The 25938-nt window shown below is 41.0% G+C and overlaps 1 protein-coding gene, 1 long non-coding RNA gene and 1 pseudogene across 4 annotated transcripts in view; 1 reads left to right on the top strand and 2 right to left on the bottom strand.

Moving 5' to 3' along the window:
- QTRT2 (queuine tRNA-ribosyltransferase accessory subunit 2) overlaps positions 1–21369 on the top strand; it is a 24758-nt gene extending 3389 nt beyond the window's left edge. Inside the window, exons 2-9 of one of the 3 annotated variants that reach the window (XM_058731364.1) lie at positions 706–926; positions 2635–2690; positions 4896–4972; positions 6819–7031; positions 12691–12890; positions 15032–15183; positions 17520–17637; positions 19208–21369. In XM_058731364.1, the coding sequence (XP_058587347.1) occupies positions 727–926; positions 2635–2690; positions 4896–4972; positions 6819–7031; positions 12691–12890; positions 15032–15183; positions 17520–17637; positions 19208–19439 (1248 nt within the window). In that variant the 5' untranslated portion in view covers positions 706–726 and the 3' untranslated portion in view covers positions 19440–21369. Of the gene's footprint in view, positions 1–705; positions 927–1476; positions 2200–2634; positions 2691–4895; positions 4973–6818; positions 7032–12690; positions 12891–15031; positions 15184–17519; positions 17638–19207 lie in introns of those variants that run through there. The other 2 variants (XM_058731366.1, XM_058731365.1) reach the window with 2 other exon arrangements.
- LOC131512532 (large ribosomal subunit protein eL8-like) lies at positions 8831–9751 on the bottom strand (annotated as a pseudogene).
- Positions 19373–25938, bottom strand: LOC131512534 (uncharacterized). Its single transcript, XR_009262172.1, has 3 exons — positions 25386–25938; positions 23211–23277; positions 19373–19484 (listed from the first exon to the last, which is right to left on the bottom strand). It is a non-coding gene; the product is annotated as an uncharacterized LOC131512534 (long non-coding RNA).

Here is a 25938-nt window from a genome sequence, read left to right as displayed (position 1 = left end):
ATTTTTTTTTTTTTTTTAGTGTTTATTTATTTTGAGAGGAGAGCACGCATGCACAAGTAGAGGAGGATCAGAGAGAGAGGGTGAGAGGAAATCCTGAGCAGACTCTGCCCTGTCAGCCTAGAGCCTAATACAGAGAGCTTGATCCCATGAACGGTGAGATCATGACCTGAGCCGAAATCAGAAGTCTGACACTTAACTGACTGAGCCACTTCAGTGCCCCTGGAACCTGCTTTCTTTATGTAACAACATGTTAGGAAAAATTGCTATGTTGCTTAGCACTCTCTCAAATTAGAAAAAGAAAAAAATGAATCAAATCAGTAATCAGTATGGCTTACATAGTGTGGCCTTCCTCTATATACATTTTAAAGGCTGAAAGTTAGCCTTTGGTGAAAAAGTGCACACTCTTTCCATGATTAGTCTTTACTCCTGTCCTTCTGTTTGTTTGCTTTTCTTCAGCACAGACAAAAATTCCGTGACTGAATTTAAATATGGTTGATGTCATAATTTTGCTTTAAGACTTGGAGAAGGTATCTTATTCTGTCCAGGTCTTTTCCCATTTCTTTCTTCCTGCTATCTAAAACAGTTGTAGGCTGGAAGTAGTAATAAATATGCTGTCATTCATCATCTTGTAGGTTACTTTCTTTGTAAAATGCTTAGCCTTTAGATGTCATGGAACCCCTGAATGTACTGTTCTTTTCTTATCAGGACCTAGAGGAATCCCCCAGAATGAAGCTGAGTCTTACCAAGGTAGTTAATGGCTGTCGCCTAGGAAAAATAAAAAACCTGGGCAAAACAGGAGACCGCACCATGGACATTCCAGCCTGCCTTCTGTACACCAAGACCGGCTCTGCCCCACACCTGACCCATCAGACACTGCATGCTATCCACGGGGTTCCTGCCATGGCTCAGCTTACACTGTCCTCACTGTAAGTGTTAGATCTGATCATTTAAGTATCAACTCTGGCAACAGCTTAGATACCTTAATAAGGTACAGCAAAGAGAAAAGACTTTTATATAAATATATAATTTATTGTCAAGTTAGCTAATATGCAGTGTATATGGTGTGCTCTTGGCTTTGGGAGTAGATTCCCATGATTCTTCACTTACATAAAACACCCAGTACTCATCCCAACACGTACCCTTCTCAATCGCCAGCATCCATTTTCCCCGCCCCTGATGCCTGATCCCCCACTCCCTTCCACCCTCAGTTTGTTCTCCATATTTAAAAGTCTCTATGGTTTGCCTCCCTCTCTGTTTGTAACTGTATATATATATATTTTTTCCTTCCCTTCCCCCATGGTCTTCTGTTAAGTTTCTCAACTTCCACATATGAGTAAAACATGATATTTGTCTTTCTCTGACTGACTTATTTCACTTAGCATAATACCCTCCAATTCCATCCACGTTGTTACAAATGGTAAGATTTCATTCTTTTTCATTGCCGCGTAGTATTCCTGTGTGTGTGTGTGTGTGTGTGTGTGTGTGTGTGTGTGTGTGTACACACACCACATTGTCTTTATCTGTTCATCAGTTGATGAACATTTGGGATCTTTACATAATTTGGCTATTGTTAAAAATGCTGCTATAAACATTGGGGTACACGTGCCCCTACAGCACTCCTGTATCCTTTGGATAAATTCCTAATAGTGCTATTGCTGGGTCATAGGGTAATTCAATCTTTAATTTTTTGAGTAATCTCCAAACTGTTTTCCAGAGCAGCTGCACCAGTTTGTATTCCCATCAACAGTGCAAGAGGGTTCCCTTTTCTCCACATCCTCGCCAACATCTGTAGTTTCCTGAGTTGTTAATTTCAGCCACTCTGACTGGTGTGAGGTCGTATCTCAATGTAGTTTTGATTTGTATTTCCTTGATGATGAGCAATGTTAAGCACCTTTTCATATGTCTGTTAGCCATTTGGATGTCTTCTTTAGAAAAATGTCTATTCATGTTTCTGCCCATTTCTTCCCTGGATTGTTTGTTTTTTGGGAGAAAAGACTTTTTTGATTATATGTACAAAAACTTGTAGATTTTTAGAGTGAAATCAGAGATACCAAATATTATACATTATCTGACCCTAATCTGGAAGCCACAGGCCAGACCTACATACCAGAGCTGCTTCACTATTCTTCTGATCCAACCGTGCCAGTATGGTGGCTTTCATTGCCATTACTCCCAGAGGTGACAGGCAGGGAATGCTAGGTAAGAACTAAACTTAGACTCTAGAGTCTGTCTTCATGTACCAGCCTCAAACTTTTCCCTTTATCTGCATATGTACTTGCTAGTACTATTTTATGAAAACAAAACTAATGGAGTTAAATCATTTTATGTAATGTACATACTGACTTTATCCTTCATTGAAGAACATGCTATATGGTGAAATAACTCTGCAATATTGTGTTAATAATAGGGGAGGAAGGAAATCCGGGTATTGGAAGCACTTAATCTTTGCCAGTTTCTGTTCCCACAGAAACACTTGTAAAGTGAAGACCTATGCTCTGGCTAATGAACACAGCCTAATGAGTTGGGACTCTTGAATAATGGCATGCTTTGTTGTTCAACACTACATTTACTGTCAGCTGTTGCATAGAGTATCTGTAGGACAATTCATTATGTATTTTTCTGTTTTGCTCATAGGGCAGAACACCATGAGGTCTTGGCAGAATATAAGGAAGGAATTGGAAAGTTTATAGGTAAAAATTGTTATTTGTGTCTGTCTTGTGATGTATTAATTTGAAGTTTGGAGGTGCTGTTGACTGATCTTTCATTCAGACACTTACTTATTCATTAATTTAATGAGCACTTATTGGGCATCTGAGAACCATACATTGGGGATTCAAAGATGAAGAGCAACAGTTGCTTCCCCAGTGGAACTCAGAGCCTGTCTGGGATAAAGATTAATAGGTAATTGTAGTAGGATGCAGTGACCGCATTTGCAGTATTAGGAATATGTACATGTACCATGAGAGCCCAGAGAGAGGAGCACATAATTTGCTGTAGGGGGTACGTGTGGAAGGAGGTCGGACTAAAGAAAGGATTCTTGAGAAAGAGGATGAAGGGGTATCTCAGCTGAGTCCAGGAAAAGTAGGAGTTACCCAGGTCAGGAGGTGGGCACAGTGGTGGAAGTACACACGTGTGGGCAGACACACCAGGCACAGAGCAAAGACCCAGAGGTAAAAAGCTGCATGAGACATACCTAAGATTCAAAACAGTCTAGCATGTTTGAGCCTAAAACATAATGCAGAAGACCAAGTGTTTACCTATAGCTATATTTTCATGTTAATATTTATTATCTTTTGTTCCAGAAATAGGATTTTATATGCAAATGTATGTGTCCATTTGTTTGTAGGAAAGCTTAGCAGTGCCAGCTTGAGAATCCATTCTTCTGTAGACAACTTTCTCCTGAAGCTTTCTCCCAATATCTAAGACTCACATAAGTGAATGAAAATTTAGTTTCCATCGGTTATTCAGTCCTCTGCTTCTGAGGGAAACTTCATGATAACTTGGTGGTAGTCACAAGGCCTTGTATTTCAGTAGAGGAATTTATGTAATGTTTTCCTTGGATTGAAACCAATTTTAATTTTTTTTAACGTTTATTAAGAAAATTTTTTTTAACATTTATTAATTTTTGAGAGTTGGAGGGAGACAAAGCATGAGTGGGGGAACGGCAGAGAGGGAGACACAGAATCCAAAGCAGGCTCCAGGCTCTGAGCTGTCAGCACAGAGCCCAACGTGGGACTCAAACCCATGGACCATGAGATCATGACCTGAGCTGAAATTCAACATTTAACCAACTGAGCCACCCAGGCTCCACTAACGTTTATTTTTGAGTGAGAGAGACAGACAAAGCATGAGCAGGGAGGGGCAGAGAGAGAGGGAGACACAGAATCCAAAGCAGGTTCTAGGCTCTGAGCTGTCAGCACAGAGCCTAACGTGGGGCTCAAACTCAAGAACCATGAGAATCATGATCTGAGTCAAAGTCAGACACTTAACTGACTGAGCCACCGAGGCGCCCCTAGACCGAAACCAATTTAAAACCAGCTTTAAAGTATACAATTATAAATATATAGTATAAATACATACATATATATGTATTATATATGTAATTAAATATATAATTGAGTGAAAATAGCTAAATAAGCTTTCTAGGGATAACCATACTAACTGAAATTATGGAAATAGGTGGAGAACTGCAGAGTTGTTTTTTGTTTTTGTTTTTATTTTTTAGTTTGCTTTATTTTCTGGGTCTTTTTTCAGTGAAATCCTTTTTTAAGTAAAATGCAGAGTTGCATATGAAATTTAAGCACATATGGTTTAGTAAGCACTTTTTTGGATTTTTTTTAATGACAATATTTTTTAGTAAACAACCTAAGAAATTGTCATCTTGAGTCAATGAAACTTACGGAGAATTTGATCCATTTTCAATATCCTGTAGCTTACCTGTAATTCTGCCTCAAGGTCCCATGTTGTGGGATGGCTTGCTTATTAATGAGATTACCTTTTGACCATATTGTTTTATCTTTCCAGTAGCTAGTTCCTTTGGATGGTACCTAGAATGAACATACTTGATATCAAATTTTTCTTCAAAACAAATCAAGTAGGGTCAATGTGGCCCTAAACACTTATTGTATCTCATACTTCAAGATGTACTTTTTTTTGTAGCAACTCATTGGTCATTGGACATGAACCTTTAATTCTTTTTTCAGATGAGTAGGTTTTAAAGGTAACTTTTTCATTCATGTTGACAGGCCTCTTATAATTCTGAGATCGGATATGAACAGTTTACTATGTTTAGAGGTGCTTTATCCAGCAGTACACTTATAAAGCTGCACTCTCTTACAACACAGTGTAATTGTTGATGTAAGTGCTTTCAAGAGTTCTTTTCTATGTCTATACAGGCATGCCAGAATCGCTCTTGTACTGTTCCCTGCATGATCCAGTCAGCCCCTGCCCAGCCGGTTATGTAACGAACAAGGTGTGTTCTCAGAAGGGCTTCCAAGGCTGCAGCTTTGTCCCAGATAGTCAGCCTATTGTATCCCTCCAATGCTGGATCCCACTGTCTGGGTTGCTAGCCCATTCCTGACCCCTTTATACCTTTTCCTTATTTCTGTGAATATAATGGGAGGTGTGGTTTATAGGAATTAGAGTAGGGCTGCCTGTGGATGGAGTTAAGGTAAGGAATATAGATCCTCAGCATTTTCATTGTTGCAAAAAATTGGGGGATGAAGGAAGGTCAAGTACATGGCGAAAAAAAAAATTGCTATGATGATAGAAAGCAATAATTTTTTTTATGCCATGCTTTATTTGCAGTTTTAACAACCTCAGGAAGTGCTAGGGAAGTTGCTGATGAGTGTTATCACATGTATAACTATATATAGTAGAGTCTCAGTGTAATACTGCTTGCTTTTAGAACAGAATTTGAAAAAGCTGGGTGCACAGCCAGAGATTTTAGCTAGTGAAGAACAGTATCAAAAGGACTTCATTACAAGTTTTCACCTGAGACATGGCACATTGGTCTTGTCTCTGAGGACTACATTCTGGCAAGGCCTCGGTATATACTGCTGCTTTACAAATGCAATTACTTTTCCTGTACCCACTTTATTGATGTCAACAATATCTGTTAATCTTGACTAAGTATTTTAAATTATTCTTCTGCTTTAAACTTTATTTTGTAATTTTAATCCAAAAGATGATATTTTTACTTCTGTTATCTACCCCATTTGTAAAGGAAAGAGGGTTTATTTAAACAGTGTTTTGGTTTTTTTTTAAATGTTAATTTTTGAGAGAGAGGGAGAGACATGGAGTGTGAGCAGGGGAGGGGCAGAGAGAGAGGGAGACACAGATTCTGAAGCAGATTCCAGGTTCTGAGCAAGCTGTCAGTACAGAACCTGATGTGAGGCTCAAACTCACGAAACATGAGATCATGATCTGAGCCGAAGTTGGACGCTCAACCAACTGAGCCACCCAGGTGCCCCTAAATAGTGTTCTTAATTAAGCCTTAGGCCAGAATAAAAAGATGTATGTGGCTTCCCCATTTATGTCCTTGTCAATCTCTTCTAAGAAGAAAGATACTGTAGAGGAAGGAGTAACCAAAAAAAGAACATTATATAGAGATGCTTATGTATTATCTGACTTACTTTTTTTATCTGTATCTAACTCAAGCTAGTAAATACTTACTAACCTTCAATAATATGTAAGGGTCTAGACTAGGCTTTTGGGGTACAAACATGAATTGAGATATTCTAGTCAAGTACTTATAAAAGTACTTATAAGGTACTTATAAAAGTATTTCTCATGAAAGAAATAAGTACAAATTACTGTAAGAGCTTAGAAGAGTGAGTGATGGATTATGCCCAGATAGGTTTGGGAAGCACAATACAGTAGATGATATTTGAATTCTGTCCTGAAGGATGCATAGTATTTTACCAGGCAGAGAAGAAGGGAAGGGCATTTCAGCCAAAAGGAACAATGTGATCAAAGAGAAAGATTGAAGTCTGTGGTGTATTTAGGAACAGCATGCATGGAGTGGGGCCTCAGAGAATAGAAGACTGGACTAGAGAAGTATAACAAAGAATTCTTGGGGCTAGCTCAGAAGCTGGCTGTGTGGCCACCAAAGGGTTCTCTAAGAGCTATAAGGTCCTTGGAGAATTGGAAAATGGTGCAAGAAGCTTCTTCTACTCACCATATCTAGGATATTGAATTGCTACCATATCTCCATTTGTAAAGAGGAATTAAATTCACTATTGCTTTACCATTTTATTATTATTCTTTTTATTTGCATTTTGTTCTTGCTGATTCCTCATTATTTTGTTCCCTGACAGTCTGTGTCGGTGTGGGGTGTTGGGGGACGAGTCGAAATGACTGCTTCCAAGTTCATGGCAATTCAGCAGGCCCTTCAGCCAGACTGGTTCCAGTGCCTCTCAGATGGAGAGGCATCTTGTAAGGAAGCAACTTCCATAAAAAGAGCCAGAAAGTCTGTTGATCGATCACTTCTATTCCTGGATAATTGTCTCCGGCTGCAGGAAGAGTCAGAGGTAAGGCTGTACCGCTCACCACTCCTTTCTGTTTGAAACTGTCCCTTACTTAGGTTCCTTTTCTGCTCCTCCTCCCGCTTCTCTGCTTCTCACTTCCTGGTCTCTTTTGCTCTCCTGTTTTCTTTTCCTGAACCATAACTATTCTTGCTCTCTAGGATTCTGTCTTAGGCTCCTTTTCACCCCACTCTGGATTTTTTCCCTGGGCAGCTTTCCCTTAGTTTTAATTGCTGAATAATTCTGAAATTTCATGTATAATCAAGATCACTCTGCTTAGCTTCAGAATTGTATGAAGTGGACTTTAGCCGAGTTGTATTAGAATATCCCTCACATGCACCTCAAACTCAGAGTAACCAAACTCAGTATCTGATCTCCTCAAACCTCTTGTTTTCTTCTGTTTCTCGGTTTATAGCAGCCACCAAGTTCCTCAGCCCAGAAATTTGAGTCTTTCAAGGCTTCGTTTAATACCCAATTTAATATCCAACTGTCCACTCCTTCTTGATTCCTAGGAATCCTTCTTGATTTCTAGGATCTGCCTCCTCCTCCCCATCCTTCTTATCACTACCTTGAGGCAGAATAACCTCATCATCTCTTATGTGGGCAGTTACCTTTTAATTATTCTCTCTGTCTCTGGTGTCATTTCCATCCAATCCATCTTCAGCCCTGCTGTCTGAGAAGTCTTCATAAAACACGAATATGAGCCCATAAGAACTTCCTGAAAAGAATTTAATGACTTTCCATTCAGTGCTTATGTGGCAGGGACAGCCTGCTGTGACCTGGCCTCTGCCCACTTCTCCAGCTCAGGACTGGCTGCAGCTGGCACTCTGGACCTTCTCAGTCACTTGCAGTTCCCAGCAGTGTTACCCTGTGTCATTCTGCTGTCGCGGTACATGGACTTCCTTCTGGGCTGTTTCTTTTTTTCTTATCTCCAGTCGTATTCCTTCTCTTGCTTCCAAATCCAGCTCATTCCATTACATTCATTGTTCTAGGAAGCTGTCCCTGACCCTTCCAGGAAGTTCTGTTCATCCTTTGCCACCCCTTTAATTTGTATGTGGCCATATTATATAGCTCAGGTTATATTGTAGTACAATGATTTCTTCACGTGTTTGTCTTTATTACATTGTGACCTCCTTAAACTCATTTTCTGAGCATCATTTTTGTCTCCATCATGTAGCAGAATGCCTGACATAAGGAAGCCCTCGATAAATGCTTGTTGATGGTAGCTGGGTATGACAAGGTAGGGAGGATGTAGCTGTGGCAGGAAATCAGAGATCCTGGGTGCAGAGTGAATGAAGTTCACTAGGAGAGAGCAGAGCTAGTGGGAGAAGAGAAGGTGTGACCACAGGGGAGAATTCAAGCATTGACACCATTGATGTGGAGGAATCCTGAGCAGTGGTTAGGTCCCACTGTGGCAAAGCGCATTGAGTCTGAAGAACATTGGTATCTTAAGTGTACCAATAAAAAATGTAATTGGCTACCAACGTTAGTGTACATGAAATGATTAGAAGAGACCTTAGTTGTCATTCTGAATAGAACGCTCAGTATCTGCAGTAAGAGTTCAGCGTGGGGACATTGCCGTGGGTCCTAATTGTTAGCGTTGCTCACTAGCAATTGTTTTGAGCTGGTAATTATCCTTGTAGGATGAGTAATGTTTCCATGAGTAGAAAGGAGGACAGGGAGTGTGACAGCATGATTATTAGAACAGCTGGATGAGCCTCAAGCCCCTCTTCCATGCTAGTCAGCCTTACCATTTCACATTATTGCTGTGTGTTGGTCCCTCTCTCTATCCCTATAATCATGTTATTGTCTTGACATGATTATTACATGGTTATTACTCTTACATGTGTCCCATTTTTTTCTTGAAAGGGAACTTTTTAGTACTATTATGTACAGGAAAAGCAACAGCACACACTTAGCCCAATTTGGTGACCAGTTCTTTAGCCTTTGCCTTTTCCAACTTGGCAATGCAAACCACTGACTTTGGACCCAGGATGTTGCCTCCCCAGTGATGGCGGACCTCATCATATCTGTCATTGTAATTGGTCCTGATGGCTTCCAGCAGTTTAGCCAGAGCTCCTTTGTCTTCTGAGTTAACCTGTGTGAAGGGACAGTGGTGCAGGTCTTCCTGTGGACCAGATGCCCCACCTGGCCTTCCCCTTGATGATACAGTATGGAACTCCCATCTTAGGACACATGGCAGGCAGGAAGACAACCAGCTCAATGGGACCCATATCATGTGCAGTCACTACCAGCTGAGCCATTTTGTTTTCCACCAAGGTGGTAACAGTATTAGCCCCAGCTTGAGGGACGGGCAGCCTCTTAGTGGGGACATCCCCTATGTTGGCAGCTTTCTTAGCCCAGGCCTACAATCTCTTTCTTCTCTTGCTTTGTCTGGTCTGTATTTGTGGGCCAGCTTAGGCGTTGAGTAGCTGTGTGGCCATCCAAGACCAACGTCCTGAGTGGACTGGTTAATTGTGGGAGGTACTTTTAGACGTTTATAGAGAAGAGCCCTTTGCCGCTGCAACTGGATATAGTTGCAACTGGACAAAGTGGGTGAGGTCCCTTTTGGGCTGGATGTCCTATTTGATGCCAAAGTTCTTGGGCCTTTTCTGAGACTGGGAATTGACCACCTTCTTGGCCTCCTGCTTCTTCATGACAGCAGAGGCCAGAGCCACCTTCTTCCCCTTAGGCTTCTCTCCTTCCAGCATCTTGGATGGCTGGAGGAGAGAGCACCTATGTTCCATTTTATAATTTTTTTTTTTTTCAACGTTTTTTATTTATTTTTGGGACAGAGAGAGACAGAGCATGAACGGGGGAGGGGCAGAGAGAGAGGGAGACACAGAATCGGAAACAGGCTCCAGGCTCCGAGCCATCAGCCCAGAGCCTGACGCGGGGCTCGAACTCACGGACCGCGAGATCGTGACCTGGCTGAAGTCGGACGCTTAACCGACTGCGCCACCCAGGCGCCCCTATGTTCCATTTTAGATAGTAAGTTATATGATCATGCTTCTTACATCCATGAAAGGAGATTTTCCAGATAGGGCTGTGTCAGTCATGGAAAGGGGCAGGCCTGTGTAACTGCCTACTTTGTATGTCTGCATACCTCTTTTCCTCACTGGATCCTCTTACTCTCTTTTTTTTTTAATGTTTATTTATTTTTGAGAGAGAGAGAGCATGAGCAAGGGAGGGACAGAGAGAGGGAGACACAATCCAAAACAGGCTTCAGGCTCTGAGCTGTCGGCACAGAGCCCAATCTGGGGCTCAAACTCACAAACTGTGAGATCATGACCTGAGCTAAAGTGGGATGCTTAACCAACTGAGCCACCCACGCGCCCCTGGATCCTGTTATTCTGAATGCCCTTAAATACTTAAATACTGTTGCTGGCATTCTTTTCTTTATATATTTCCTAGGCTAGGGATGGCAAATGGGTTTCATCCCAAGGTGCTTGGAGCTGTGCCTGGGTGCAGCAGGAAGAGAGTTATCTGTCAGCCATGTCTGCCATGGGGAGTGGCAGCAGCATGCCAGGCATCTGTCGTTCTAGCCGGGCAGTCACATTTGTATCACACATGTCTGAAACTTTAGGTCTGTATACTTAGAGGCTGATACCTCAAACTCACAATGCACAAAACAGAATGATCATCTTGCCTCACCCTCCACTGTTTTCCTAGAATTTTCTATCTTTGCTCTTCTCATCCTCTCTCTGGACTTCCAAAACAGGAGCTAGGAGTCATCCCAGACTTTTCCCCCTCTCCTTGGGCAACTAATTGGTCAAGTTTGTGGATTGTACCTTCTGATGAGTTTTCAGATCCTGCCCCTCCCCTTCACCCACTGCCACTGCTTTAGTCTGGGTCCTCTTGGTCTTTCATCTGGATTATTAAAGTTGCCTCCTACCCATCCTTTAGCCATATTCACTCTTAATTCATTTCTGTACACAGCAGCCCAAGTGTTCCTTCTGTTTGTGTCCCTCTTGCTTAAACTGAGAAGTGAAATTCCCTTTTCACAGCAATCCAGGCTCCTTCCCCATTCCTCTCTTCTACCAGAGAGCCACTGTCAATTTGCATTTTTCCATGCAAACCTTACTTTTTAGTTGCATATACATAGTGTTTACATATATACATGACTATATGGGGTTCTTATTGCACGAATATAGTCATATGCTCAGAAGTGTGCTTATTTTGTTTAGCAGTATCTCAGAATTTCATTTCTTATCAATGCCTATGTTGCTGTATCCACTGCATTCTTTTTAAAACACCTGAGTAGGAAGACACTATGAATGTATCATAATTTATTTAGGCCTTTACTCTATTAATGTATACTTGTTTCCAGTTTTTCATTATTCTAAACATTTTGTGAATATAGCTTGGTGCTTATGAATGAATATACTCGTAGGAGAGATTCTTATAAGTGGAATTTTAGGACATAGGATTAAAGCATCGACATTTTGACAAGTTTTGTTTCGTTGGCCCTCCCAAAAAGCAGAACTAATTTCTACTCTTCTTTAGTTATCAGAGTATGTGTCATTTCTCTAACACTTTTTCCTCCACTGTGTCACTATCTGTCTTTTAACAATTTTGTCAGTGTGATGGGCAAAAACGGTACCTAATTGTTGCCAATTTGTGTTTCCCTACTGGTGAGGTTTAGTTAGCTCTCCATATGTGTACAGGGCATTCACATTTATTTTTCAGAAGTTCCTATTCACATTCACATATTTGCCCAGATGTCTGTGGGTTGTCATTTCCTTAGAAGGTTTGTTGGAGGCTTTTCTATGGTATAAGTATAGTATGGTATCTATTCCAACAAGCAGTGAGTTCTCCTTTGCCTCTCAACTCCTTTGTTGAGAGTATGCTTCACTAGAGAAGTTTTGATGATTTTGTACTCAAATATGTTAGCCTTTTTGGGTAAGCTTTAGCTTGCTTAGGTAGGCCTTTCTTACCCTAAGATTATAAAAACTTGAATATATCTTTCTGATACTTCTATAATTCTGTTTTTATGTTTAGATTATAGGGCCCTGTGGGATTTGTTTTTGAAGATGGTGTGCAAAGTAGTTTTTAGTTTTTCACAAATGGACAGTTCCCAACCGTACAGTTCTTTTCTTTTTTTAATGTTTATTTTTTAGAGAGAGAGAGAGAGAGAGAGAGAGAGAGAGAGAGACAGAGTGTGAGTAGGGGAGGGGCAGAGAGAGAGGGAGACACAGAATCTGAAGCAGGCTCCAGGCTCTGAGCTGTCAGCACAGAGTCCAACATGCGGTTGAACCCAGGAACCGTGAGATCATGACCTGAGCCAAAGTCGGACGCTTAACCCACTGACTCACCCATGTGCCCCCCAACCATAAAGTTCTTAAAGTCATCTCTAAGAGACTTGGAGGTAACCTAAATTGTACTTGCTCGGTGTTAATTTAATCTAAGCTCAAACATGACTATATGTGCTTATTGCCTCAGTTTCTACTCAGTCTTTTCTTACTTATTTGGGTGGCTTTCAAGTTGTGGTTTTTGGAGCCCTAAAGGTTCTTGGGGAGGAGGGAGTATCATCCTCCTTTCATGCTTCAGCTGTAGCAACTGCACTGAGAGCTCTTCTATCTCTTGGTCTTCCATGTATAGTCCATTTAAGCGAAGGTTTCCACTACTGGAAACAGTTAAAGCATCCAGTCTTTTCTTCCTATAGGTCCTTCGGAAAAGTACCATCATTGGTGTGATTGAAGGTGGAGATGTGATGGAGGAGAGACTGAGGTCAGCACGAGAGACAGCCAAGCGGCCCGTAGGTGGCTTCCTTCTGGATGGCTTTCAAGGGAATCCCACAACCCTGGAAACTAGACTGTACTTGCTGTCATCAGTCACTGCAGAGCTGCCGGAGGACAAACCCAGGCTAGTGTTCAGTTAGGACGCAGGCCAAGTTTCGTGGGCTTCAATGCAGGGGTGCTGGTGATTGTGTATTATGCCGAGTCTCTACATGGGCATGTCTTTTGATGAACTGATTATGCCTTTTCTGGGCTGAATCTGCTCAGGCTGACTGTGGGAAGAGTTTCCATCACAGCTGTCCTGCCTTTGATTTCAGAATATAGACGAGGACAATTGTCATGGGAACTAGTTTATTTGATCCTCATAAGGGAGGGCAGGTGTTATACTGTTTCCCTTCATTTTTGTGCCAAGTGCAAATATTCTTCATTATAACATGGCCCCTGGGGACAGGAATAAAGTCATATAGGACTGTGGCCTTAATCAAGGGAAGTTAAGGACAGATCGGGGGTGCCTAGCAGAACGAAGGTGGGCTGTAGTAATAAGAACCTGGAAGAAGTTCTTAGATTTGAGGCATGTAGTAACTGCCATTTTTTTTGAAATCAAGGGTACTGGCATCATTAATAGGGCTAGTTCTTTCCATAAACAGGATTCAGTATGTACTGGTGTAGAGAGGTGATCTACAAGATTTAAAGCTAAAAATCCTAAGGTTCTGAGTACAGCTGATGTCTTTCTTATTATACTACCGCCATTTTTCTTTTTGTTTTGTTTTGTTTTGCTTTTTAATCTCTAGTTTTTTGTCCAACGTGGTGTGAATATTTATGCTTTTTTCCCTACACACCTGTTTAGAGGTTTGATTATGGGATGCTGCTTTATACCTCTCGGGCTGTTGGATGCTATATAGTATATGTAAATTTTACCACTTTAAAAAAATCCCAGGATAATTTGCAATAAAGTGTATGAATCTTATGGACAGCGTGATGAATTTTTACACATGTATACAGCCCTGTAACACAGAGTTGAACAGCCAGAACCACCAACCCTTTGCCAGTGCAGCCAGAACTTCCCCCATCGTTTTAACCTGGTTCTCTTGTGTTCATTGTTCTCCCTCCTGTGATTATCTTGTTCTGGTGCAGATAACAGTCCAGCACTAGTATTTCCAGTCATTTTCTAGACTTCTTTGAGCTAAATGCTCACAGATGTCTGTTACAGGATTTGAGTGCTGGGATTGTTTTTCATCCTATATGTGTGTAGAAATGCCGTCTTTAGTTGGAGAGGAGTTCTAAAACATTAGTTGAAGGAAACTGTAGTCATATATATAAATGTTCTGGTTGTTTAATATTACATAAGATTTTTTTGGACTTCTCTTAGAAATCAGGGAGTCTGTTAGCTTTTCTCTGCCAGTTCATAAAAGGGACTGTGGGTAGAAAAACAAAGAAAAGCAGCCAGCCAGCCAACCCTGATCCAGGGTGTCTCCCCTTCTTGTTTTAGTGGCAAAACCTGGTTGAGTATGATTAACCCTCCCAGAATGCCTTACCCATTACCTCTGAAAATACCACCTCATTCCATGTAGACTTTTTATTAATGGAGAAAATACAAAGAAGAATAAAGCCAAATAGAGTTTTAGATCCTGTGGGCAGAGTTCAAATTCTGAGAGCGCGAGTTGCTTTGTAAATGAACCTATGAAGAATACAACAGATAAAAATGTCTTTGTTGAACCAATTATAAAAAAGAAACTATAAGTAAAATACAGTTAAGGCATGGAAAGTATTTGAGGGGGAAATAAAGCACACAGCTTTGTACTTTTTTTTGTTTTTTAATCTTTTAAAAATTGTGAAGTATAGTTGACCTATAGCTTTGCACCCTTAAAAAAATCTGTGTAGTGGATAGATAGACTGTAAAGTTCAGTTGAAGACTAGGAAGGCTGTTCAGAAGGAATTGGTGGGGGAAGGAAACTAACTTTTACTGAACTTCTCTTTGGGACTTGAAATTCCTCTGTGTGTTTTTACAGTTAACTCCTTAATCTTCGCAACACATCTGTGAGCTATGTATTATGCTTTTGTTTTTAAAGTTAGAAAACTAAAACCCAGAATGGTTAAGAAACCTCCCTAAAGTCACACAGTAAGTAAATAAAGGCCAGAACTGGGATTCGAGCCCAGGTCCCTCTGCTGCCCAAGTCCTGCATTCTTTCCACCACACCTTATTATCTGTTGCCTGCTACACAGTCTGGCATTGTCCTCACGTCAGTGTTCCTACTGTTGTTTTCACAGGCTCATCTGTGGAGTCAGCCGGCCAGATGAGGTGCTCGAGTGTATTGAAAGAGGAGTGGACTTATTTGAGAGTTTCTTCCCTTATCAAGTGACAGAGCGGGGATGTGCCCTGACTTTCAGCTTTGATTACCAGCCGAACCCTGAAGAGACGTGTAGGTTTTCTGAAGTTAGTCTCTGTGATAGCCTCAAGTATCTTCTATTTCCTCTTCATTTTTGGCTTGAGTCACAAGCCAGAGATATGTGCATACTGTAACATCAGCCTTTTATAAAACTACATTTTTGTTTCTTATCTATACGCTCTGGCATGTTGGCACACAAAACCCGGTCGGTTCTTAGTGCTATCCCTGTAGCTCATCAATTATTTGGAAGTGATTTTATAGTGAGCAGAACCAAGAAAAACAAAACACTTTCTATTAACAATTTGAAAAAAGAACATTCAGAGTGGATAGTGATGAAAATCTAAGAACAGAAAACCTTTTAACTGCTTACTAAAAGTTAATTCAGTTTTTCACAAAAGAGTTTTTGTCTGCTTTTTGCCAAGGCCATGCTATCAAAATACAGAAGAGTCTTACCCCATCTGATCCTAGTGTCACTTTCGCTTTTTTGGGTTTTTCACAGAGATGTGAAAGTTGTTTTCCTCTGCTAATATTGCTTTGAAGTACCACCATCTTCTTTTATTGTTTAGTTAGAAGTCAAGAAAATCAGTTCCAGAGTCTGACATTTAACTGACAGTAGGAAAAGAACTAGGATATGGGCTACGGGCGTCGGGCTGGGGTCCCAGTTTCTCGGGTGGCTGTTGCATGCCCAGTTTGCCCGCTGGCCTTTGCAAGGGGCTCTCCCTTCCCACTTCCTGCTGTCCTTTGAGCTCCTCTGTCACCACCAGCCTTACATTGAACTCAGGCCAGAGACTTCTTAAAGGTTCACTTTATTCCCCAGAAGTTATTAAAATTTCATCCAGAAGATGTTATAGTTTTATAAAGCAAACTAACCATTAACCGAAATTGAATTATTCTGGAAACAAATTGGTTTGTTCAAATTCTTATATATAGAAGGTCAGTTTTACTGTCTTTTAAACTGACCAGAATATAATGTATGCTGATGAAAAAGCATACCACAAACTCTATAAATGTTCATTTACAAGCTTAATTATTTCCATAAAGACATGGATAACTGTTATTCTGTACCATGAATATGTAAAACTGTACAAAGAACCCGATACTGAATTCTCAGGAACACACAAGTTCCTTTTTGGCTAGAGAAAGGTGTTTCTTCATGATTAGGAAAACTGAAACAGTTTGAACATTTTCCATTAAAGTATTATTAATAATCATATTTGTGTATGTGTGTGTATAGTAAGTTAAAGTCTTTTGCCAATTACAAAGTGACAATTGCAAAGGAGTAAGTTGCCTGTATAGGAACTAATATAGTTCCCCCTAGTGACAAGAATTTTGCAAAAAGCCAGGGCGTTGTTGCAGTTTTCCACATCAGCATACAAATTCATGGCAGCAAAATTATAACAGCCTCAATGCTGAGGTCACTTCTCTCTTTCCTTTGATCTGGACAAAATTATCTTCTTAGTGCTATCTGTTTATTCTCCTTGGGCCAACCCTGAACTTGTTACTACTCCTTCCCAGTAATACTTCTCTGCTTGCCCCTGTTCAAGACAGCTGGCTCTTTGCATAGTAACTGGTGTTTCTCTTATAAATCCAGGAACATTCTTTTCTAAAGAGTTCAGGGGAACAACTCAAGTCCCCATTTAGTTCTGGATAATCTGAGTTCCTTTCAGGGACTCCATACAGAATACATAAATTAAAACTATATTCTACTTTTAATCTATTTGGAACAAAGGCAGTTACAAAGCACAATTTGCATGTACATTTTGATGAGACATAACTCCCAACACACACACATAGATTTCCACCCGCTTCCAGGGGCTCCTGGGTGGCTCAGTCGGTTGAGTTTCCGACTTCGGCTCAAGTCATGATCTCACAGCTGGTGAGTTCGACCCCCGTGTCGGGCTCTGTGCTGACAGCTGGGAGCCTGGAGCCTGCTTCAGATTCTGTGTCTCCCTCTCTCTCTGCCCCTCTCCCACTTGCATTCTGTCTCTGTCTCTCAAAAATAAATAAACATTAAAAAAAAAAAAGATTTCCACCCCCCTCCAAACACACACGCGCGCACACACACGCGCGCACACACACACACACACTCCCTGTTTTCTTAAAATCCTTGAGAGTAAGATTATATATTACATACTTGTAACCATAGTTTGCTTAGACATTGCTGAATCTCCAAGTTTTGATAATCTAGAGAATGTCAGTAATCATCTTGGTCCATATTACTACTTTCCTTGTGTCATTTCCTTAGGATAAATTCTCATGAGTGGAATTACAGAGTCAAAGGGCATAAAATAGTAACTAGAATAAAAATCTCCCAATGGCCACTCTTTATCTGATTTTCATTCAAGACTTTTTGTTGATTTGTCCTTTAGTATCACAACAAAATGGGACACAGGAAGAAATAAAATACGCAGATCAAACAAAGAAAATTAAAACAACCAGTTGCAACCAAGAAATTACATCATTTGAAATTAATCTGAAGGAAAAAAAGTAAGGAATTTTTTTAAGGTTGGATTTTGATGTCTGACTTTTTAATTTCAGTCTGTTTTAAAAGTTTATGTAACTGTTCCCTTTTCAGTTTATGACTTCATAAAATATTTATAGTTGGATATTATTTGGGCCTTCTCAAATTCAGTTCCAGAAAAACTTTTTTTCTGCAGATGAATTTGTGTACTTTGTCTTGTCAGAAAACCGAGGCTAGATAACTGTTGTTTTAGAAGAGCTGTCAGAAACATTAGGCCAAATACATTGTCTGGTGTCTTCTACTCTTTCCAATTACTTTAAATAATGACAGAGTAAGATAAAGATTTCAAGATAAAAAACAACAAAGTGTTTAAATTCTAAGGAACTTAGGTCATCTTGGTTATATACAGATTATAAATCTTAATAAAAGATTTCCCTCTATAAAGAATGAACTAAGAGATCTTGTAACTTTGTATTTGGCCTAAAGTGGTAATTATTAGTGAACCAGTGAGGGGGTTTTCTGTGAGTTTGGTACTCTCACTTCTGTGCTGGAGTGTTTTTGGTTTTATGTAAAGGAACACTCTAGGGATTCAGACTTACTTATGTCTATCTAGTAATAGTACAGACTTGAAAATTTATGAAAGAATATGAAAATCCTAGGTCTAATCTATATTCTACAGGGGCTTCTTGATTGTAGGTCTGAAATGGTGATGTTTACCACATTTAACTTCTTGGAAAATGGCCAAGGAGATTCATTTCTGTTTTTAAAATGCTAGGGTAATATAAATGGGTTACTACTAAAATTCCCTTACATTATAGATTTAACTGGAAGTTGTAGTTTTCTTATTGCCAGCACTAGACCTAAAGTTCAGATCCTAGCACTGCTCTTGACTCTGTGACCTTGGTCAAGTTGTTTAACTTAAGAGCTGATAAAAAGTGACACATGTAGTGCTTAGTATGTGTCCAGCAGTGTCCAAATCCTTTGCTATATCAACTCATTTAATTCTTGCAATAAGTCTCTAAGGTAGGTACTGTTATTACACTTATTCCCATTACAGATGAAAAAGTAAAGACACAGAGGGAGGTTAAATGACTTGCCTGAGTGAGTTGAGCAAGGCATCAAACCTAGGTGTGGTAGCTCTGAGGCCCTTCCTCTTAACTCCCCCCACCACCCCTCCCCGCCGGCAGAGATTAAGTGAGACAGTCTTTGTCAAAGTGCTTTGTAAACCACAGGAATCTATGCAAGTGAAAGGTCATATTGGGTCTTCGGGTCCTAGTTCTGGTGGCGAGTGGGAAAAAAGTATCATTCATCAGAACAGCGTTTGCTACAAAGCTCGGCATAAGGGAGTGATCACGTGACTCTCCTGATGCTCCTGTGTAAGCCTCAGTCCAGGAGGTTATATCTGTCAGAAGAAGACTCCCGAGTCTCCTGACTCATGCTCTGTGTTAACTTTTCACTTCGTTGTCATCTTAAGCAGGTGACCGGCACTACATTTGCCAGTGATGTTATTAACTATTGGTTATGTACCAGCAGAATAGATAGCAGATTTCTTATATTCCTCACTTACTGGAATATTGTTGTAACTTCCTTTCTCAGGTACCAGGAGGACTTTGATCCACTTGTGAGAGGGTGTTCCTGTTACTGCTGTAAGAATCATACTCGTGCGTACATCCACCATCTGCTGGTGACCAACGAGCTATTGGCTGGAGTCCTGCTTATGATGCACAACTTTGAACACTATTTTGGTTTTTTCCACTCCATCCGGGAAGCACTAAGAAGTGACAGACTGGCACAGTTGAAAGAGCTCATCCGCAGGCAAGCGTCTTGAGACCTGGCATATACAAATCAGACTCTTCACACTGAGACTGCCCCACTGTTGTCACACAGGAAGAAGAGAAGGAGAAACAATCTTAGCTTTAATTATTTGTATTTGAGAATAAGGTCTATGCAAATAAGGAATGTTTGTATCAAACTCTGCCTCCATGAGAAAGGAGATTTCATATAAAGACTTAAGTGACCCCCAACTGATCAGAAAGAATTAAACCATGACCTTTAATATTTCAATGCTAACTTTTTTTTTTTTTTTTTTGAGAGAGAGAGAGAGAGAGCGCATGTTTGCGCATGTGGGGGCAGGGGCAGAGGGAGAGAGAGAATCTTAAGCAGGCTCCATGCTCAGTGCAGAGCCTGATACGGGGCTCGATCTCACAACTATGAGATCATGACCTGAGCCAAAATCAAGAGTCAGACACTTAACTGACTGAGCCATCCAGGCGCCCCTCAGTGCTAACTCTTTTAGTCAATGGAGATTCGTTTAGTCAAAGACAAAAGCTTGAGATGAGAAGGGACAGCCTTGAAGTGGGGTTGATGAGATTGTGTGGGTTTGTTGAATTGGATTAGAGCTGGAAAGGAGATGATTGGTCATGAGCAGCATGACTTCTGTAGACATATGGCTGTTGACTGTAAAAGGCATCTAGCTGATTTAAGAGCTTCCTAGTTTTAATTCTTATATTCTCAGGGCCTTCTTGGACACTTCTGCCTTCCAACCTGCCCCAGTACTGCAGTCAATCAGAAAAGGTTCTTGGGACTTAACCAGGCTCACATCTTCATGGAATGTGGGGCTCACACATTTCTCCTATGATCAGTTGGCCCAGGATACACTCTTTCATTTGACCACGTTATCCGTATGTGACTTGTCTATGTCCATGCAGTGGCCTGTTATGAGCCGAAAAGTTTGCCCAGATGTTTTTGTCTGGTCATACAGATCCACTATGGTCTACCCTGGGCTCATTAATAGTCTAAGCACATAACAAGTGTAGCCCCATCACTGCACATCACTCACTATGTGCCCACTTGGGTGGAGCCCTGGCCTGGCAATTACAAGATTGGGTTTCACTTCTACTCAGCTGTGACACCTGAGCAAATCACTTAACCTCCCCTTGCCTATTTCCTCCTGAACAAACAGGAGCAGGTATGGTGGATAGCACCACATGACCTTCTAAAATTCCATCCAGCTCTAATGATTGGGGAACAAAAAGTTTTAGATTGGAGGCAGCCTTCTTGTGTCCTGGTTTATTGATCACTGTTGGCCTGGTGAAAAATGCAGTGGGCAAAATGCTAGAATCAGGCAATAGTAGAGAAGTTTGCAAGCCTAGAAAGAGGTTAGCCTGTGAATTCTGAAGTGCTTGGTGAATTGGCATCAGATCCTGAGGCTGTGAAATCTTCTTGGGGCATCTCTGATTCTATGAGTTTTCTGCTCTCACCAAAAGAGTGACATTCATGTTGATGGTGCGACAGGTAATTTTCATTTTCTTTAGGCTTTTCTATATTTGTCATGTTTTCTGTAAGAATATATATACACTTGTGTACACACACAGTTTTTGTAAAAACAACAGAACCAAAAACATGCCTTTGTTTTTATAGGAGCATGAAATATATTTGTTTTACATTATTAGAATATATTTTGCTGTTTGTTCATTTCAGTGGGCATTACTGAACATTGTGTTTAATTATTATGTGGTTACTATATGTTTATGTGTTGGGTATCTATATGTTTTTCTTTTATTAATGGTTTAGGAAGGTTCGTAGCATTCCTATAATCTCTCTGCCATGAATGGCAAGGGTACTTAGGAAAGAGTTTCTGCTCTCAAAGAGCTGATTGCTTTGAAATAGATTAGATTTATTCATATGTTTGTATTCTTGTTCAATGTCAAATCCTTCATTGGAGGAATATTAATAAATATCCCAGAATCCATATAAAATTTATGAGTTTTATTTATGTTCAAAACACTGAATATTCTCCCCAGCATTGTTCATTTTTCTGGGTCTTTTTCTTATTAGCACATTTGAAAAAAATGTTTCTTTCCTTTAATGTAAGTCTATTAAAGTCAATAGCCAATAAACACTTTTAATTAAAAAAATATACTGTCTTCTGTAAATAGTAGTGAGTCTATTGAACAAAATATTAAATTTCCATGATACTAGAAATTTTCTCCACTGGAAAAAAGATTTTTTTCTACATTTATTTCATGTGTAGTCATTGTTTTAAGGGCACTTAACGCTGAATGCAGAATCCAAGGAGATTCAACAATGTACCTGTCTCTTTAAATTATATAATTAGGGGCCTTAAGACCATGCTAGCACATTAATAAAAATAATAATAACCACGACCTAGGGAGCATTTTTAATGTACCAGGTACCTTTGTAAGTACTTTCCATATATATCTTGTTGACCCTTAGAACGAGGCCGAGGCCGTGAAGCGCTGATATTATTATTCATCTGTTAAGAACGAAGTTTCAGGAAGGTTGAGTAGCCTGCCTGGGGGCCTACCAGGCATTTCTGGAAGGTTGAGTAGTTTGCCTAAGGGCCTACCACTAGTCAGCTCCCAAGTTAAACTTCAGCAGCATCTGACTAAAACTCTGCGGTTAACCATTACACTAAATAGCTTCTTGTGACTTGCCCCTGGGTTGAGGGTGCTAAGGGAAGGGAGGAGAGAATAGAAGGACCGTGTGGCCTGATGTATGGGGTGCTTCTGGAGCTTCACTGCAGCCCAGCCCTGGCTCCCACTCCTCCAATGGGGAATGGCCGATACCGGCCTATGTAGTCCACAGTCCCATGCTGGCACCTGTAGGTGCTCAGAGTGAGTTGCCATTCCATGTTCCCCAATTCCTTCAGCCCCCAGTCTGGGGACTCTAATCACGTCCTGAATGGCGTTGAAAGGGTTGAGGTCTGTGATCAGTTAAAGTGGACTCGGGGAATCAATAAGAGTCTGAGGTGTCCTAGATATCTTGGGGGAGCGATATGTTATTCTCTGGGAATAAAGGGAAAAGATTCTTCTAAAATATTTTTTAAGCCAAATACTTGTGTAATTAAAGCATTTTAATAAAAATTTCAAACAAAGATCATCAAAAGGTCAAGATTAGAGTGTGTAAGCAACTATCTTATCCAGGATGGTTTTTTTTTTTTTTTTTTTTTTTTTTTTCTGTCCAGGCAGCTTGGAGCTCACTGAGAAACCACAGAGTTAAATGATTATCCTGTGCCTTCCTGATTAGAAACAGGCTGCTCTCTGCAGTTTGATTAGTCTCGCTCGTAGCTATGGGATTACAGCTTATTAAAACTGACAGTGCTATGGAGGGCAGGGAGCCGGGAAGGTCAAACTTACATGCTGAGCCAGCCACCAGCAAGGCTCTGCCTTTACCTGAAGGTTTTGTGTAATTGGCATTCATTTTAATATTCTTTTTCATTTCTTTCCCTTTTTTTCAGCGTTTGGGTCTCATCCTCATTTTACTTACACCTTTTCTCTCCCTTCTTTCTTGGGAGAGTCCCTGACTTGTGACCACATGACCCAAATAACAGTGGGGGGAAAAAAATCGAACCCAGTGTAAGCAACGTAAATTAGGGTAACCATACATCCTTGTTGCCCATAATAGCCCTGTTTTGTGTCTGTGCGTCCAGGCATAATTACCAACGGCACCCTCTTTTACCCTCAAAAGTGCCTTAGTTTGGATGACAAATTATATGGTTACCATCATGAGGGATAGAGATGGTCAGACCAGAGAGCAGGTGCTTTGCTTCATCTAAACTGGAACAGCTGCTACCCACCTCTAACCAATCGCTGCTGTGGGTCCACTGCTGTCAAATCTTCCAGTGTCTCAGCGAAGACCCAAATCTGATATTCAGAAATCGCACAATTTGTAAATGCTGGTTCCATTTTTAAAAAATATTCTGCTAGCCAAACAAATCCTAGGTGTGCTGAGTTTTGCAGCCCCTGGTTTAGAATCTGGAGGGAAAGCTTTGACATCTTTAGCATTTTTAAATTTCTCAGTGACTCATCAAAATACAGAAAAAGCACCTCTGGTTTCTAGCTCCGGCAGCTGATTACAGATTCCCAGATTAAGAGATCCCCACATTGTCCCAACTCCATGGCAGGATCCCCCGAGAACAACTAGCACCATTCTAAATCTGCTCAAAGGGAAAAGAAAGCATCATCCTGTTCAGCCAATTTTATGGATGAGAACTGTGAGCCCTGGAGAACGAAGACCAGCAGTCAGTCGGTCTTTCAAGGAGTTTAAACAGACGCACGTTTCTTTCTAGTTACCACTTTGGCTCTCCTACATCATCCTGTATTTTCTGCCGAGTGGTGGCCTTCCAGGGTCAGCAGTGATTGCCCAGCACTTACTTTCCAATGATTCTGACTCACAAAGCCGGCTGGGACCGGGACATACGGGCTCCTATTGCACCTTCCAGCATTAATAGCAATAGGCCCTACACAGTGAGGGTGCAATTACAGTTTGTCAAGTGAACAAATATTCTTGTAGCTGTTGAGGCATCCTCTTCGGATTGTAGCCAGCTGAACACTGGTTAGAAGTGACTCGCACAGCAGTGCGTGGTAGGACCTAGGCTGAATGTCTCATCAGTGGTGGTTTTATGTCTCTCTATGCTAGGCAGGCTCCCAGTGACCTGGCACATTTTTTTCCTTCTTTTACTTGGTTCGCTTTGTACCATTAGCATCTCCTAGTGCTGGCCTCAAAGCAATTTCCTCTGCTTTGACAAGAGGAACTCACAGTGAACTTTTCTTTTGTTCTCATTCCTCACCATGCACTTTGAGACCAGGCTGAAGTTGCCAAGGAGTTCAAACGACCCGTGCTTCTGCCGGTATGATTCAGAGGGATTAGCACGTCCTCTCTGCACACTGTCCCTGATGTTCGCCTCCTTCTCTGAACTGCTGTCCCCTGCTGTCTGCTCCTTTGTCTGAGAAGCATATTTTCTCTTATTATCACCTAGTTCCCTGCCTGTTTCGAATGGCTTCAGCTCGCCTCCTAATGAAATCAAGATGTTGCTATTAATGGTCTTCTCTTTCCTAACAGCTTAGAGTCACTTCCTTTTGTTTAGTCCTTTTTCCCTTCCCTCCCAAACCACACACTCATCTCTGTTTCAAATAAAAATTTCCGAACCCTTTCATAACTACTGCTTTATAGCTGCTAGCAATAAGGCACAAGAGGGAGGAGATAAAAGTAAGTGGCGAGAACCCAGAAGGTGAGGGGGTGAGGGATCCTCCAATAATTGAGAAACAGGGCAAGCGTCTTTAGGAGGCTTCTTGTATGAAGAAATTAGGTCAGATTAGCCCTCCAGACTGAACGTTATAAACCCAGTAGTCTGGTGAAGTTTTCCTGTAGTTTTTACGGATGGAATGGAAAAATGGTTTCCCCTCTGAGGATCTGTTTTCCTTCCAAATAGTTAAAATCTTGTCTAGCAACATCCCAGTATCATTTGCGTTAGCCATAAATCCATTCATAAGATCCAGTGACATAATAGATGTAAGAGTTTCTCAAATCACGCCCCCAAAAGTTAAAATATTTACCCACATAATCCAGCATTTTCCATTCCCTACTTACTTATTTTTATTTTGGTTTAACATTTGGTTTAACAATAACATTTCCATCATAATTCCATTTATCATTCCCCATGCTGAAGAAAATACAAGCTATGCAAATATCCTCAGTTCTCCCCACATAGTAATTTACACATCAAAAGAGAAAAAAAGAGAGTGACAGAATATGTTCGATTTTTTCTTTTTTTATCCTATGTCTGATTTTGGTTAGACTCTCCAATTTCATGTTGTCTGAGTAGAAAAGTTGCTTCTAGTCATGTTGAAAAAGTCAGTTCAACTTTACTTTTCCACTCAAACATTCAGCTATTACCACAAATCCCACGTGTCAAAAAACAGATTTATTCTCTCTCATCAACCACACTAGTTCTCCACTGCAATTTCCTTACCTCTGTCAGTGGCCTCTGTCTTCTAGTCAGTCTGGTGGGGAAAAATGATAAAATGGCCGACAGGACTGGTAGGGAAATTCCAGTCCCCACCCGAAGACTCCCCTTCCGGGTTCTTCTTCTTACCTTGCTTGTTGCGCATGCGCACCAAATTACTACTAATGCGGAAGTAACAGACTATAAATTGTCCCCCATGCTTGTGCTCCGGCGCTCCGGGCTCAGACCTCTGGAGAACAATCTCCTCTGAGCCCAATGATGTGAAATAAACCTCCTGCCTTCCAAGATGCCCAAGTGCCGCTTGATTCTTCCGCCGGGTGATCCAGAGCAGGTTCTGTAACATTCAGTTCCCTGACCAGGAAACCCAACCGCGCTGGCCCATTGTTGCCACCGGTTTGGGAAAATGGTGAGGCGATGATGGAACGAGGAATTGCAGCGGAGAAGGTGCTCCCTGCCTGATATGCGTCATTCTCCCACTCTGTCGCCTCAGGCTGGCCCCGCTCTGCTGTTCCCACTGGGCTCGAGGGGACTTGGCAGGTGAGGACCTGGACCTGTCATC

The sequence above is a fragment of the Neofelis nebulosa genome, chromosome 5 (genome assembly GCF_028018385.1).
Source record: "Neofelis nebulosa isolate mNeoNeb1 chromosome 5, mNeoNeb1.pri, whole genome shotgun sequence".
In the NCBI taxonomy this organism is placed as follows: domain Eukaryota; kingdom Metazoa; phylum Chordata; class Mammalia; order Carnivora; family Felidae; genus Neofelis; species Neofelis nebulosa.
The sequence above is the reverse complement of the archived record's forward strand: the minus strand, read 5'-3'. Positions and strand labels throughout refer to the sequence as shown.